We start from the raw sequence: 15,871 nt of genomic DNA, 5'->3' as shown, positions 1-15,871 counted from the left end.
CTACTGCTGTTATCATTACTACTGCTACTATCCTCAATATTACTTTTACCATCATTATCATTATTTTAATTATCACTATTATCAGAAGTAGTAGCATCATCATCATCATCATCGTCATCACCACCACAACCTTCATTTTCATCTCATTATCACTAACAAGACCCACGATATCATGAACAGTATCAGGCTGACTATTGTTATGCTAATAATTCTAATATGATTGATTGGACTTCATGATATTATGCAATTATGCTTTATAAGGCAAGAAGATACATCGTTTAACGTATAAATGGAAGAAATCAGCATATGTGGCATGGTGATTATTATTATTATTATTATTATTATTATTATTATTATTATTATTTATATTTGCACAAGAATATGTTAGGGTTTGGGTTTGTCAGAATTTTTTTAAAGTTATAAAATCATTTTCTGTCGTTCTGTGTGGGGTAATGATAAGCTTAGGATTCCTTGTTTGTTTGTTGTTGGGTTTGTTTATCTTTCTTTTTTTTCTCAGGTCCTGTTTCTTTTTATGTCTCTCTTTCTCTCTCTCTCTCTCTCTCTCTCTCTCTCTCTCTCTCTCTCTCTCTCTCTCTCTCTCTCTCTCTCTCTCTCTCTCTCTCTCTCTCTCTGTCTTTCTCTTCCTCCCTCCCCCCCCTCTCTCTCTTTCTCCCTCTCTCCCTCCCTCCCTCCCTCCCTCCCTGTCTCCCCCCCTCTCTCTCTCTTTCTCGACTTTGTCTATTAGTATCATATTCTGCAGAGAGGCAAGACACATAGAAGCACACATACACATACACAAACACACATACACACAACCACATACACATAAGTAAATCTTATGACAAAATCCATTACTCAAGAGCATTTTCTGGGATCAGAAGACATCGCTAGATAGATAGATAGACAGAAGGGTGGACAGATGAATAGATAGATGAATTAGTACTAATAAGAATATACACGCAGAAGGATATAGACATATATGTAGAAACACAGAGAGACATAGAGACAGAGAAGGAGATTCGCAAACATATGAATAAGCATTTGTTAAGCCCACGAGAGAGAGAATTCAGTGAATAACAATTTAAATAAATAAGACAAAGCCACAGTTAGGACAATGCTCCTATTACCTAACGCCCGCGAGCCTCGTCCTATGCTCCCCGTCGATCACTGTCTTAATCCTCCCCACCCTTATCCCCACCCCTTCCCCCTCCTCCCCAGCCTCCTCCCCACCCCTTTCCCCCTCCTCCCCCTCCCCGCATCACCCCTGGCTGAGGCGAGGACGCGGAGTCTCAGCACGCCCCCGCCCGCACAAAGGACATTGTAAGACGCCCGTTCCCCGCTGGGTCACGCCCATCGGAGCTCTGCGTCGACGGGGATTAGCTGGGGCTCGAACGCACGCTCTCTGAGGTGTGTGTGTGTGTGTGCCTCGGAGGTGCCACATGACCTCCGCTTTGTGCTTTGTCACCGCTCATGTGACAATGTCTCTTACCACCGTCCCTCCTCCCCCTCGGTAGTCCTTTCCTTCCCCTCCCCCCCACGTCCCTTGACCTCTTCCTCCCCTCGACTCCTTCCCTTGACCTTTCCCTCCCCATCCCTCCCTCCGTAGAATTTTCCTCTCTTCCACTCCCTCCCTTCACACTTCACCCTCTCCCCTCTTTTCTTCCCCCTTCCTCCCTCCTCTCCACTACTCCCGTGCTTATGCAGCTGGAAACCCCTTCACATTCCCTTTTCCCCCTCTCTTCTCTTTTTCTCCCTCTCTCCCCATCCCCCTTTCGATCTTCCTCCCCTCACTATTAATCCTCTCTCACACCCCTTCTCCCCCTCCTCATCTCGATCTTACCTCCCTGTCACTCCTTTCTCCGCATCCTTTTACCCAATCCTCTCCCTGTTACCCCTTCTTCCCCTAATATTACCCTTCACCCCCTTTCTTCCCCCTCCCCTTCTCCTACTCTCGATCTTACCACCTCCCCTGCTGCCCCTTCCTCTTCCCATTACCCCTTCTCTCCCTTTCCTCCCCCTCCCTTTCTGCCCGTCTCGACCTCCCCCTCCCCTGTTACCCCTTCCTCTCCCCATTACCCTTCTCCCCCTTTCCTCGCCCTCCCCTTCTCCTACTCTCGATCTCACCCTTTCCTCCCCTCGTCCCTTACTCCCCCTCTCGATCTCTACCCCCCTTCCCTGTCACCCCTTCTCCCCCTTTCTTTCCCCTCCCTTTCTCCCCCTCCCTCCCCTGTCACCCCTTCTCCTCCCCCCCCTTACTCCCCCTCTCGATCCCTCCCCCGTCACCCCTTCCTCCGCACCCTCGCCGCTCGACCCCCAGCGGAGTACAAAAGGCGGGGCCGAGGTGAGAAGAGGTCATTCTTCCTCCATCCGGCCGTGGGACTTCCTTCAGAGCAGGGTATGGAGAGCCGTGTTCTGTTGTTCTATTTTTAGCATTATTGTTGTTATTTATCTTCATCATAACCATTACTGTTATTTTTTGTTATCATTATCATTATCATTGTCATTATCGTTTCTATTATTATTGTTATTACCATTATTATTATTGCTATTATCATTATCATTATTTTTGTCGTCACTTTGCTGCTTTAATCTTTATTTTTGCTATTATTATCCTTATCATCACACTGACCATCATTACCATTATCAGCGTTGTTGTTAATATCTTATAGTGGTGTTATAAGTAGTAGTAGTAGTAGTAATAGTAATAGTATCATTAGCCTATTTTTTACCATTACTATTCTAGTATTATCATAACTGCCAATATTTTTCATCACAGTTATTTTTTCTGTAGTTATTTAAAAAAAATGCTTATTCGCAATGAAGGAAACAGAACCTAATCTAACTTTTCTTTTTAATCTGTAGAGGAAGATGGTCTCTGTGCTGTTATGTGCGTTACTGGCAGCGGGCACCTCCTATGCCCTGGTGCCCATGCCCGGTACTTCGCCTTGGCTGGACAGTAAGAATAATTTTTCCATCTTTTAACAGCATCTCGTGTTTTTTTGTTGTTGTTAATATTATTATCATTGTTGTTTTGATTATTGTTTATTTTGTTATGTAATAATAATGACAAAAAAATAAAAAAAATACGCCATATATAAAACGTCCACTAACTTCTCCCGTAACCCTTTCCCACTAAAAAAAAATAACCTATATTCAACCTCTCCCTTAACCCTTTCCCGCCACACTAAATATCCTACATCTAACCTCTCCCTTACCCCTTTCCCCCCACACCAAATAACTTGCACTCAACCCCTCCCTTTACTCATTCCCACCTCACTAAATAACCTGCACTCAACCCCTCCCTTCAACCCTTTCCAATCACACCAAATAACCTGCATTCAGTCCCTCCCTCGTCCCCTTCCCAGCGTCCATGTGCGCCCCGACCGACTCCCTGATGATGTGCCAGCTGAAGAAGGGCCAGTGCTCGCCCCTGAACACGGTCTTCTCCCCCCCGGGCGGCCCCATCAAGACCATCACCGACTGCGCCAACGCCACCGGCCTCGTCCTCGGACCGCAGTTCTTCATGAGCGCTGGTTTGTTGGCTTTGGTTATCCGTTTTTTTAAGGTTTTGTGTTTATTTGTTTGTATTTATTTTATTTCATTTTTTATATTTTTTAATCTCTTTTCTTTTTGGGGGTATTTTTTTTCGTTTTTTTTTTTTTTTTTTTCTTATTTGCGGTAGGGTTTGGTTGGTGTGATTGTTACCTTTTTTCTTTCTTTATTTATTTTTTTATTTGATGGGAGATTTTTCTTTTCTTTTTTCCCTTTTTTGGGGAGGAGGGTCACCCCTTTTAATGATTTTTTTTCTATAGGGAGGGCTAATTTATTTATTTTTTCCTTTTTCTTTATGGGGGTTATTATTTTTTTCCTTTTTCTTTTCTTTCCTTTGTAAGGGATACTTTTTTGTTTTTGTCTCTCTGGTCGTGTCTCTAACTCTGTCTGCCACTATCCTCCTGTTTATCCCTCTGTGTCTCTATATTTGTCTGTCTAGTTTTAACTGTGAATATCTGTCTCTGTCTGTCCGTCTGTTTCTCTGTTTGCATCTAACTTTGTCTGTCAGTCTCTGTCTGTCTGACTGTACTTCCTGTCTGACTATATTTCCTGTCTCATTCTTTCTCACTCTATTTGCTTACCTTTGTCTTCAGGTCTATCTCCCCCTCTTTCTGCCTCTGTGCATCCGTCTTTCTATCTCGTCTCTCTGTCTGCTTGTGTGTCTGTTACTGTCTTTGTTAGCCCACCTTTCCCTGTTTCCATCCCATCCCCCATCTCTATATTTTTACTTATTTCACTCTTTTGGTCGATTTCTCTAAATGCAGTACTTTCACGCAGTGCTGTCAAGAGATCAGTGCCTTAAGCACGCGAGAGGCCTTCATAAAGGTATAAAAAGCAAAATCTTAAAAAAAACAATAACCTCAGTTCTAAATGGCAGCCTTACAACCTTGACTGTCTTCCTATGAAAAGGCTAAATTGAGGGTCCTTTGGAAATGTGTAAAATATAATATACAAAATAGAATCTTTTTCCTTGTTATTTGATATTCCTTTGTTGACGTTTTCCGGTCTTAGATTTAGATGTTTATCAATGCTGCAAGGAATCTTTTTTCTGGGTTGAAGGCCATTTTGATTTATCTATCATTATCAATTTCTCTAGTTTTTTTTTTACTGAGACGATGTCTCAAAGTACTGGACTCGGATACTTGATGGATGAAACTCGACATGCTCGTGTAAATTCCTTTGAGCATTCTTGCAGGCATTGTAGTACACACATACACACACACACACACACACATACACACACACGCGCGCGCGCGCGCGCACATGCAATTTGTAATTGTATCCACCTCGCTGTGTCTCCATAACCCAAAGAGTAATTTCATCGTTTCACCCGCAGGCCTGGCCTTCATAACCGGCAGTCCGGAGTCTCTGCCGGACAAGACGACGGCCGACACGGCGACGGCCACGGCCATCCGGCGCTGCGCCCTCAACTCCACGGGCCTGGTGAGTTGTTTTTTGTGGTTAAGGTTTAAGATGTGTCTTGGACTGATATACAAGTATGTTTAGAGTTTGACAAATGGGAAATGACCGTGACAAAGTATGGTGGGGACAAACGAGGATTAATTATAACGTAAAATGTCGCCGTGCCTCGTCCTCAGCTCAACGCGGACATGGTGACCGTGAACCGCACCGTCGTCGCCGCCCTCGTGGTCAACGCCTTCAGCCCGCCCGCCCTGGGCGCCGCCGTCGCCACCGCCGTCGCCACGTGCCCTGAGCCCGTCGACCTCAAGATGTCCGACTTCATCACCTGCCTGCGAGCCGCCTGCATGAGCAGCGTGTCCGGCAGCCCCTTCATCAAGATGGCGTCCGCGGCGCTCACCTCGCCGCCCATCCCGCCCGCCATCGCCGCGCCCCTCGCCGCCCCGCTCGCCAAGAAGCCTGCGCCCATCCCTGCGCCCCCGAAGGTCGCCCCGCCCGCCCCTCCCAAGGCCGCTGCGCCCGCTGCTGCTCCTGGCGCCGCCGCCGCGCCCGCCGGCTCGACGGCCTACAGCGCCGGCGGCTTCGCGTACCCGGGCGTCGGGGCCGCGCCGATCTCGCCCTTCGGGGGCGTCTTCCCCACCTCCGCCTACGCCTCGTCCTTCATGGCGCTGCCCGCGGCCTTCGAGTACCCCGGCATGTCCCCGGCCCTCACCGGCGCCGCATAGAGGCCACGGCGTCCCCAATGCGCCATGTGGTCGCGACTCTGCCATGTGGCCCAGAGCGTCATGCGCCCTCACGCTCGGGCGGTCCGGAACATGGCATGCCCTCCCACCAGGCAACGAAGGCACCGAGGGCGTCATGCGCCGCTGGCAGGCACGCAGACCACGCAGCCCCAAGACGGCCCGTCGCGAGAGCGGGAAATGAGTTCTAGCTAGTCATTGTCTTAGGTTCAACGTTGACGTTGCAGTTGCTGAAGGCAGAACAAAGACGAATCTGAAGTTTCTCTTGTTTTTTGTTAATTCGGTTCCTTTTTGACATCAAATATCCAGTAATGATAGTGCTGGCTAAAAGAAAATAATAAAATAAAATAATAATAATACTAAAATGGCGACCATTATCAGCAGAGGAACAGGTGTCGTCATCCGCTCGTCTTGGACACTCGTTTATACTGTTCTTTAAAGCTTACGTGTGTATGTGTACATGTACGTGTATATGGGAGAGAGAGAGAGAGAGAGAGGGAGAGAGAGAGAGAGAGAGAGAGAGAGAGAGAGAGAGAGAGAGAGAGAGAGAGAGAGAGAGAGAGAGAGAGAGAGAGAGAGAGGAACATAGTGGCTACTTATTTGTCTAAAAATTTGCATTACATGAGATATACAATTTATCATGTCTTCTATGGCATGGTACTCCTATCATGAAAGTTTCTTCTATTAAAAAAAATAATAATAAAATTTAAAAAAATGCTTCTACAGCCAAAGTCCGCCATCCGCCATCCGTATTATTATCACAAAACTTAAGCAAAGAGAAACAACAGGGAATGAATAATGATTCCTTAGTATACTCTTTGAATACTGTAACACTGTCTTAGCACGATCTACCCTCTGATAAGGAAAGGCGGTTATACACTGAAAACGCGCTGGTCGGTTGAACGTCAAAAGCCACGTGCCATTTCAACTAAAAATACTAGGATGTAAAGAGCTGTTAGAGGTTAATAATGGTTATGAGGTGTTCGAGGGCTAATTAATTAATTGGTAATAAATTAATCAGCCCTGTAATTGATTAATTAATCTAATTAACTAGTAATTAGAGACTATCGGCCAGATTGTTAAAATTGTGCGGCCGACCAAATAACTTTTCATATATAAGGATATGCATATTCACAAAAATAAATGCTTATCTGTCTATCTATCTGATGGATATACATTTATCTATCTTTTCGGTAATTATGTATGTCTAGATTGACAGATAAATAATTATTTCGGTACGTATGTATGTCCGTATATAGGAATTTTTTACCTTTTATTTATTTTCTATTTATCATTATTTTTTTATTGGTTCGGGACTCGCACAATTTTAACGAACCGGCCGTGTATCACAAAATTATAGTTCAGCTGGTTTTTTGTCAACCTTGCAAGGTGTGTTACGTTAGCGCAGGGATTCTCCACGAGGGGTCCATGGGTCAGTCGCAGGGGCTCCGTGAGGATCAGATCCAGTTAACATTTATATCCGCTATACTTTTTGCATAAAAAATTGTGTTTTTCTATATTGTTTACTTAAAAGTTAAATAACCTCGTATCTCAAATATGTATGAGACAATCAAACTTCAATAACCAAAGTACAAATTGCATGCAAAGTTGTCTTTATGCTAATATTTCTAGGGAAGGGAGTCCATACCTTTCATCAGATTCTGAAAAGGATCTAAGACTAAAAAGGTGAAGAACCAGTGTAAATGTGGTGTCTACGTAGAGCATAGGATTTGGCAGTAATATAACCAAATTTTAACCCGATCCTAATTTATTCTAGAACATTTTTTTATTATTATTTCACCGTGTCTCTACTTCACTACATTTTTTTCACCGGTGTATATCCAGTTACTTGACTCAATGCAGTACATTTTCTTTATCCTCTGCTGCAAACCCCATCGCGAATATACAGGATAAGTCCTCAACAAACGCTTTGATGGGGCAGCGGTCTCCCGGCACGGCCTTCCCACGCTCGGACCCACGTGGTCCGCGCGCCACGGCGCTGGAACTCAACTTTTGATACAGATCGCGTTCAGCTTAAATCGGTTGCAGGGAAATTGTTGTCATCATTACCCATCCATCCGAGAGACTAACTTAATGGGTATATGTATATACATAGACATACACACACACACACACACAATATTATCATTGTTATTGTTATTATTATTATTATTATTATTATTATTATCAATATTATTATTATTTTATTAACTATTGCCGTTATTACCATTATCATTACTATTATTATTATTATTATTATTATTATTATTATTATTATTATTATTATTATTATCATTATTATCATTGTTATTATTATCGTCATTATTATTATTACTGTTATCATCTTTATTGCTGCTTTATTGCATCATTATTGTTATCAGTATTATCATTATCATCATAATTATTGTTATCACTGTTATCATCATTATCATCATTATTACAATTATCTTTTATATTGCTATTATTACTGTATCATTATTATTTCACTGTCAAAATAGTTATCATTTATATTTATTATTTTATCATAGTTATCATATTTTTTTATTGTCACCATTAATCTGCTGTGCCGTAATCATTATTACTTGTATTATCAAAATCATAATTGAGTTATTATTGTTATTTTGATATTAGTATTTAAAAATTCTATTGTTAGTGGTATTGTAATGACTAATATCATCTTCCCTATCCCTATCACCGCTATCATCATGATTATCCTAATCATATGATACTGTTTGTAAGTTATTTTGACCGTAGTTTTGTCTGTTTAAATAGAAGTGCTTCAGTAAAGTCAATAAAGGTCTATGAATTCATTACTTTTGCACTTTGGACCATATTGTATTTTGTAGTTGTTATTTGGTAAGTATGCGGACAATATCTATCTATATGTAGTTATATATCCAATGCAGGTGTGTGTGTGTGTGTGGGTCTTGATTGTACGTATGTGTTTATTTTACACCCTTTAATAATAGAAAATAGCATTATAGTTTACTTCGTAATTCCTTTCCCAGTGAAAATTAATTGTTGCTAGATATAGAGGCCGAATAAGATAAAAAGAGTCGTTCCACTGTTATAATTTTCTACATTCTCTACAATTCCATTACAACGCGATTTTTTGTCCAACAATGAACGTTCAAAATCAACCGCAAAATGGCATAACAATCAGTGCAGAAGAAGAAAAGACATTTTAGCTTTTTCTCTCTCTGCGTTAACATCCAAAACAACATCCAAACATCATAATCTAGCGTTATCAGATATCAAGAATAGAAATGGTATGAATGGGAATGAAAGCTTTCCACAAGATGAATAATTCAACTTAACGAAATCATTGTGGAATGATTCCCTTCTCATCCACGCCTTCCCACGCCAGGAACCCTAGGCCGCAGCTGGTGCGCCGGCAGGAGGAGCAGCCATCATGCTCTGGAAGGACGTCTTGGCCATCTGCATGAACGGGGACACAGACACGCTGTTCATGCAGGCCGTCTTCAGGCAGGTGACGAAGTCGGTGACCTTGTAGTCGACGGGTTCAGGGCACGCGGCGACGGCGAAGGAGACGGCGGCGCCCAGGGCGGGGCTGCTGAAGGCGGAGGCGACGGAGGCGGCGATGGCGGTGCGGTTCAGGGTCATCATGTCGGCGTTCAGCTGAAGATGAATGCAAAATCACATTGATCATCAGAAGAATATGTAAATCTCCTAAAAGACACGGCGAGCTAGAGAGAGAGAGAGAGAGAGAGAGTGAGTGAAAGAGAAAGAGAGAGAGAGAGCGAAGACAGAGAGAAAGAGAGAGACCGAAGACAGAGAGAAAGAGAGAGAGAGAGAATGGGAAAGAGACAGACAAAATAGACAGAGAGACAGACAGACAAAGACAGAAATCAAGAGAATGGAAAAACGAAGGAGAAATAAAAAGACACAAAAAAGAGACCGAAAAACGGAGAGCGACCACAGAAAAGAGAACCAGATGAGGAGAGAAACCAGCCCAAACTCCACCCCACATGAACCCTCATCGAACCGAAACCCAGAGCGCCTCATAACCTCACCAGGCCCGTGGCGTTGAGGGCGCAGCGGCGGATGGCGGTGACGGCGGCGGGGTCGGAGGAGGTCTTGTCGGCGAGGCTCTCGGGGTTGCCACTCACGAAGGCCAGACCTGAAGGCGGAGGGCGACAGGTTGGGTTAGGGCAGGAAATACGTAATGCCACAGGAATGAAAGTTCCTGTTTTGCATCCGAGCGAAGATGAAAACTAATGAGGCTATTTTTCATTATCCATTATTTATCTCTACATGCATTTAAAGAAGAGAACGACAGATTTTCAAAGTCGTCAGATCATCTTAATTCTTGTGGGTAATCATGACACTTTTCATTCGTATTACAAGTAAAAGTATTCTCTATAAAAAGCATGACAAGGGAACATCTTTTAAAAAGTCATCAAATCATTTTCTTATTTCTTGTGGGTAATCATAATTATATATACTAGTAAAATTATTCTCTCTCCAAAGCATGGCCAGAGAGCAGTTTTTCAAAGCCATCAGATCATTTTTTTGAAAGGAATAATGAAATTTACGGAAAATAATTATTTTTTGTAGGGGGCGTTGGCGGTGGACGCAAGACAGGGATTCTCAAGGTCGAAGGATGTTAAAGCTACGTCAGTTTCACGATTTCGAGGGAGAGCGGTCACATACGCTATGTGTTTGTGTAGATATGTTTTCTAGTGTGTGTTTACGGCTGTTTATTTGTGTTTCTTCTTGTGTATGTGTGTATGTTTGCCTCTGTGTGTGTGTGCGTGTGTGTTTACGTCTGTTTATATGTGTTTCTTTTTTTTGTATATGGCACGTTTGCCTGTGTGTGTTTGTGTATTCATGTTTGTGTGTGTATGAGTATTTGCGTGTGTGTATGTATGTATATGTCCATGTATGTACGTACATGACCAAGCAACCAAGACTAACCGATGCTCATGAAGAACTGCGGGCCGAGGGCGACGCCGGTGGTGTTGGCGCAGGAGGTGACGGCCTTGACGGGGCCGCCCGGGGGGGAGAACACGGCGCCCACGGGGGAGCACTGGCCCTTCTTCAGCTGGCACACCATCAGGGAGTCGGTGGGGGAGCACATCGAGGCTGGGGGGGGGGGGGTAAAGTGGAGGTAAAAGGAGGGGGGTAAAGTGGGGATGTGTTTATTTTGTTTTATTTTATTTATTTTCTTTTTTCATTTTCAGTTTATGAATTCGAAGGCTGTGACTTATCGAAATACTTTTCATGAGTAGACAGACAGACATATTTACAGATTATTAGATAGACTGATAGGCATACATATACATTTGCAGATTGATGGACAGATAGACAGATATATTTACACTTTAATAGATAGATAGAAAGATATGTCTACACTTTGATAAACAGATAAACAGATAGACAGACAGATATATTTACAGATTAATAGACAGACAAATAGACATATACATTTACAGATCCACAGACAGACAGACAGAGAGAGACAGACAGACAGACTGACAGACAGACAGACAGAGAGAGACAGACAGACAGACTGACAGACAGATATACAGATTGATAGACAGACAGACAGATACTGATCGCCTTACTGTCAACCCAGGGCGAGGCCGCGAACCCGCCCGCAGGCACGACGGCCGCCGCCCCCGCCGCAAGCGCAAGCACGCCAAGCACGACACTCTGCATCTTCTGCGCGCGTGTCGGAATCCATCGATAAGGAAATGATAAGGAAATGATAATTATGTTATGGACAATGATAATGAAATGATAATTATGTTATGGACAATGATAATGAAATGATAATCATGTTATGGACAATGATAATGAAATGATAATTATGTTATGGACAATGATAGTGATAATGATGATAATGATATGGACAATGATAGTAATAATGATAATCGTAGTAACAGTAATGATACTGGTAATAATAATGATAATGATAAGGACAATGATGATGATAAAAATAATGGTAATTATAATGATGATGGTAGTAATAGTAATGATATTGATAAAGATAATGATGATAATAAGAAGCAGAAGTAGAATGACAATGATGATGATGATGATGATACTGATAATGATAACAATAATAATGGTAAAAAATAATAATGATAATAATTATAACAATAGTAATGATGGTGATGAAAATAATAAAAATAACAACAACAAGAATAGAATACCAGCAATAACGACAATAAGACTAGGAATAAGAATAACAACAATAGTGATGATAATAATAATAATAATCATAATAATAATAATTAGTATTATTATCATCATTATTATCATTTTAAAATGAAATAGATAACGAAGAAGGAACCTCTTAATCAATTGCGATATTAATGCAGTGACAAATATTAGGCTTACATTTACAAAAAGGGATAAACAGATAAATAAATAAGTGAATAATTAAATAACTAAATGATAAACGAATAAATAGGTTGATAATAGATGAATGAATGAATAGTTCAACGAATCAATAAATAAATGAATAGATAAATAATTATAATGAAGAGATGATAGATAAATGAATAAATGCAATTGATAAACGAATTAGTAGATAAAAAATGAATGAATGTACAGATAGATAGATAAATGAATGACCAGATAGATAAATGGATAAATGAATAGATAGATAGATAGACGAATGAGTAGATGATTAAATGAATTAATAGATAGATAAAATGAATGCATGAAAAAGATATAAACATAGATAAACATACAGATAAATGTGAAAAATACAAATCTGAACAAAGCTTACCTCGTCTTCCCTTGGCCGAAGCTGAACCGAAAGTAAGCTGTGGTAACGAAGCCTCATCCTTATATATCCGCGACTTTGAGGGATTTGGTGGTCATGATGGGGGGAGGTTGAGGGGGGAAGGAGAGGGGGGAGGTTAGGGGGGGAGGAGGGGGAGAGAGAGGGGCTAAGGTGGGGCGAGGGAGGAAGGAGGAGAGGGAGGGGTTTAAGAGAGAGGGGGGTTAAAGGGAAGGGAAGGGAGGGGTAGGGGAGGGAAGGGGTGGAGTAAAGAAGGCAGAGGGGGGGGGTTAAGAGAGAGGGAGGGGTTAAGGGGAGGAGAAGGGATGGATTTGAGGGAGAGGGAGGGGTTTAGAGGAGGGGAAGAGGGAGTGATTACGGGGGAGAGGAGGGAGGAGTCATGGAGGACGAAGGGATAGAGAGAAGATAAAGGGGGGGGGGGAGGAGGTAAAGGGCTAAGGGAGACAAGCATTACGGCACGAGGAGGTGGAGTTATGCGGGAGGGGGAGGGAAGGGGAGGGGTCAAAGGGGGGGGGGCGATTCGAAAACCAACACGCGTGACAAAAACCAAGCCACAGAGACTTGTCACGGGATAGTCTTACAAATTCATTTCTAAGACCTGAGATGATCTCACAAGACGGCCGGCACCTCGTGCGTTTGTCGTGAAAGACGATTTATTTCCCTTTTTACATTTTTTTTTTATTGAAACACCGGATTAGTTAGATGCTAATTTCTGTTCACATGATCATATTAAGAATGGGACGCTATTCTTAATATTATTATCATTGATTAGCATCGGCTATATAATCAAGAGTTATCCAATATGAAAATATTTATGGCCATATGTGGTCACATACAAATAGACAGATAGATAGATAGACAGAGAGAGATAGTGAGAGATAAAGATATATATATATAGAGATAGAGAGATAGACTGACAGATAGACAGACGGATAGATAGACAGACAGATAGACAAACAGACAGATAGATGCATAGAATGATAGATATAGAACGATATCTGTCTATCCGGCAATTTTATTATCAAGAATTATACAACAGATATGGTTATGATAGATAGGTAGATTGACAGATAGTTTGACAGATAAAGAGATAGACAGATAAATAGATAGACAGATAGGTAAATAGATATATATAGATAGATAGATAGATAGATAGATAGATAGATAGATAGATAGATAGATAGATAGATAGATAGATAGATAGATAGATAGATAGATAGATAGATAGATAGATAGATAGATTGATAGATTGATTGATAGATTGATTGATAGATTGGTTGATAGATAGACAGATAGTTAGACAGATGAATAGATAGATAGATAGATTGATAGATAGATAGATAGATAGATTTGATTTCTTTGATGATGACAACGATAGTAATAGTAATAATTATGAGGGTGATAATAATAATGATAATGACAAATCATGTGTAGGTCATTCATAATAAAAAGAACTTCCAAAAGGGGAAGGAGCCAGAGATCTTTTCTGTGAAAATGTCATTGAATCCATATTTCTGAAATCAAAGAATTCTGTTATAATGGCATGTTTTCTAGTATTCTGCAAATAATCAGAATATCTTTTTCTACTTCATCCACACCATACAGAAACTAAGATAATGAAATATTCTGTTTTTTTTCATGATACCTGCAAGCCACCGTAGCTCAGAGGAACAGCCTCCGACTCGGATGGCAACGGCCGTGTCACGATGCCAAGCTTGACAATGACACGCTTTATGTATCATGACAGCTGCAATGATAACGACAGTGATGGCGATGATAATGATGGCATTGATAATGATAATGATTAAAAGGATAATGATAATAAATTGAATAATAATCTTCATCATAATATTGATAATAACAATAGTAAAAATGATAACAACGTTGTTAATGATAATGTCAATAATAATAGTATTATTGATAATGATAATAATAATAATGACACTGATGATAATGATAGTAATAATAACAATAACAATAATGATAATAATAAAGATAATAGCCATAATGATAATAATAATAATAATAATAATAAATAATAATAATAATGATGATAATAATGCATCATTCATTTAGATTTCATTTATAATTAAACTCTTTTAAAACCGTAAAATGTTGTGGGGAAGTAGTTACTGATCGTACCTGTGAAAAGGTCGATGAATATATATTTCAGAAGTCAAAAAATCTACAGATATGTTTTCCACGCTTCTGAATATATTTAGAGTCTTTTCTTTTATATTTTCATTCAGATTTTCGTTTGATCATAAACTGTAAAAGTGACATAATCTTTTTTTTATTATTACTCTTTGTGGTTAGTGTAAGGGAGCTAGTTTCTATCATTTATATCTTGATTAATTAATTCTTATGGAACTGTTCTCAGGAAGTATACTATACAGTGCCGGTTGCTTCTCTCTAATTAGGAAAGGAAGTCGAAATGTTAAATGACAAGTTTTATTGGAGTAAGGAAAGAAAGATCACATTCACATTATATAAAAAAACAACATAATAATCAAACGGGAAATCCACATATCATTTCTTGCTAAGAGGCTGCAGTCCTTTTCCTGAATGGTCTTCTGAGGCGTTTAAGCCTGTGTGGGGAAGGAGGCCATTTTGGGGGAAGCCTTCTTGGGAGGTTTGGCTCCCATGGCGGCTGGACTCTTCATGGCAAACGGGGACCCCATGTATGGAGAGGACTTCATTCCCGATGGGGACCCCATGTAAGGTGACCCCATGTAAGGTGACCCCATGTAAGGTGACATCATCGGGAATGGAGAAGACCCCATGAACGGCGACCCGCCCGCAGTGGCAGGCACGGTCACGCTCGCCATGCAAGCAGATCTCAAACAGGAGATGAAGTCAGCGAGCTGGTAGTTGACGGGCTCGGGGCACGTGGCGACGGCGGAGACGACGGCTTCGGCAAGGGCGGGCGTGGTGAAGGCGGCGGCGACGGAGGCGACGACGGCGGTGCGGTTCAGCGTCACCAAGTCGCTGTTCAGCTGAGAAGATCAATCGTTAAGTAAGATAATTCAAATGCTATCAGTTTAGAAGAACGATTCACTGCAGCTCGCTTGTTCATCCAAGTGCCAGTCAGCAAAGAACGCTCCCCATAACGGACCAGATGAGATTACTCACCAGACCCGTGGCATTCACGAAGCAGAACCGCATGACAGTGGCTTCGGTGGAGTCAGAAGAAACCATGTCGACCATGCTCTCGAGGTTGCCCGAGGAGAATGCCTTGCCTGAAGCAACGAAAGAAAAGAATTTGGACTCTCACTCTTTATAAATTATCATGTTTATCTTTAATGATTTTCTTTAACAGACAGATATTCCGTAATAAAATGCCTTCCGCCTCACCAATGCTCATGTAGAACTGCGGGCCGAGGAC

The 15,871-nt window shown here is 41.5% G+C and overlaps 2 protein-coding genes across 2 annotated transcripts; one reads left to right on the top strand and one right to left on the bottom strand.

The window, feature by feature from the left end:
- Positions 1–2,288: 2,288 nt before the first annotated feature.
- Positions 2,289–5,974, top strand: LOC113806971 (calphotin). Its single transcript, XM_070134448.1, has 5 exons — positions 2,289–2,395; positions 2,863–2,956; positions 3,366–3,533; positions 4,889–4,995; positions 5,151–5,974. The coding sequence occupies exons 2-5, from the start codon at positions 2,869–2,871 to the stop codon at positions 5,694–5,696; spliced, it is 909 nt and encodes a 302-aa protein (XP_069990549.1). The 5' UTR covers positions 2,289–2,395; positions 2,863–2,868; the 3' UTR covers positions 5,697–5,974.
- A 2,792-nt stretch (positions 5,975–8,766) lies between these two features.
- LOC113806961 (uncharacterized) lies at positions 8,767–12,500 on the bottom strand. The gene is made up of 5 exons (XM_027358092.2): positions 12,472–12,500; positions 11,300–11,396; positions 10,650–10,817; positions 9,746–9,852; positions 8,767–9,350 (listed from the first exon to the last, which is right to left on the bottom strand). The coding sequence occupies exons 2-5, from the start codon at positions 11,391–11,393 to the stop codon at positions 9,084–9,086; spliced, it is 636 nt and encodes a 211-aa protein (XP_027213893.2). The 5' UTR covers positions 11,394–11,396; positions 12,472–12,500; the 3' UTR covers positions 8,767–9,083.
- Positions 12,501–15,871: the final 3,371 nt, after the last annotated feature.

Source organism: Penaeus vannamei, chromosome 19 (assembly GCF_042767895.1).
Source record: "Penaeus vannamei isolate JL-2024 chromosome 19, ASM4276789v1, whole genome shotgun sequence".
In the NCBI taxonomy this organism is placed as follows: Eukaryota; Metazoa; Arthropoda; class Malacostraca; order Decapoda; family Penaeidae; genus Penaeus; species Penaeus vannamei.
Note: the sequence above shows the minus strand (reverse complement) of the source record. Positions and strands in the feature narration are given on the sequence as shown.

Excerpts from the sequence above, each read along its gene's own strand:
- LOC113806971 (XM_070134448.1), top strand. The coding sequence starts at position 2,869 with ATGGTCTCTGTGCTGTTATGTGCGTTACTGGCAGCGGGCACCTCCTAT. Across the intron at positions 2,957-3,365 it reads TACTTCGCCTTGGCTGGACA|CGTCCATGTGCGCCCCGACC; the intron begins GTAAGAATAATT and ends TCCCCTTCCCAG. Across the intron at positions 3,534-4,888 it reads GCAGTTCTTCATGAGCGCTG|GCCTGGCCTTCATAACCGGC; the intron begins GTTTGTTGGCTT and ends TTTCACCCGCAG.
- LOC113806961 (XM_027358092.2), bottom strand. The coding sequence starts at position 11,393 with ATGCAGAGTGTCGTGCTTGGCGTGCTTGCGCTTGCGGCGGGGGCGGCG. Across the intron at positions 9,853-10,649 it reads GCAGTTCTTCATGAGCATCG|GTCTGGCCTTCGTGAGTGGC; the intron begins GTTAGTCTTGGT and ends CTCCGCCTTCAG. Across the intron at positions 9,351-9,745 it reads CCCTCAACGCCACGGGCCTG|CTGAACGCCGACATGATGAC; the intron begins GTGAGGTTATGA and ends ATTCATCTTCAG.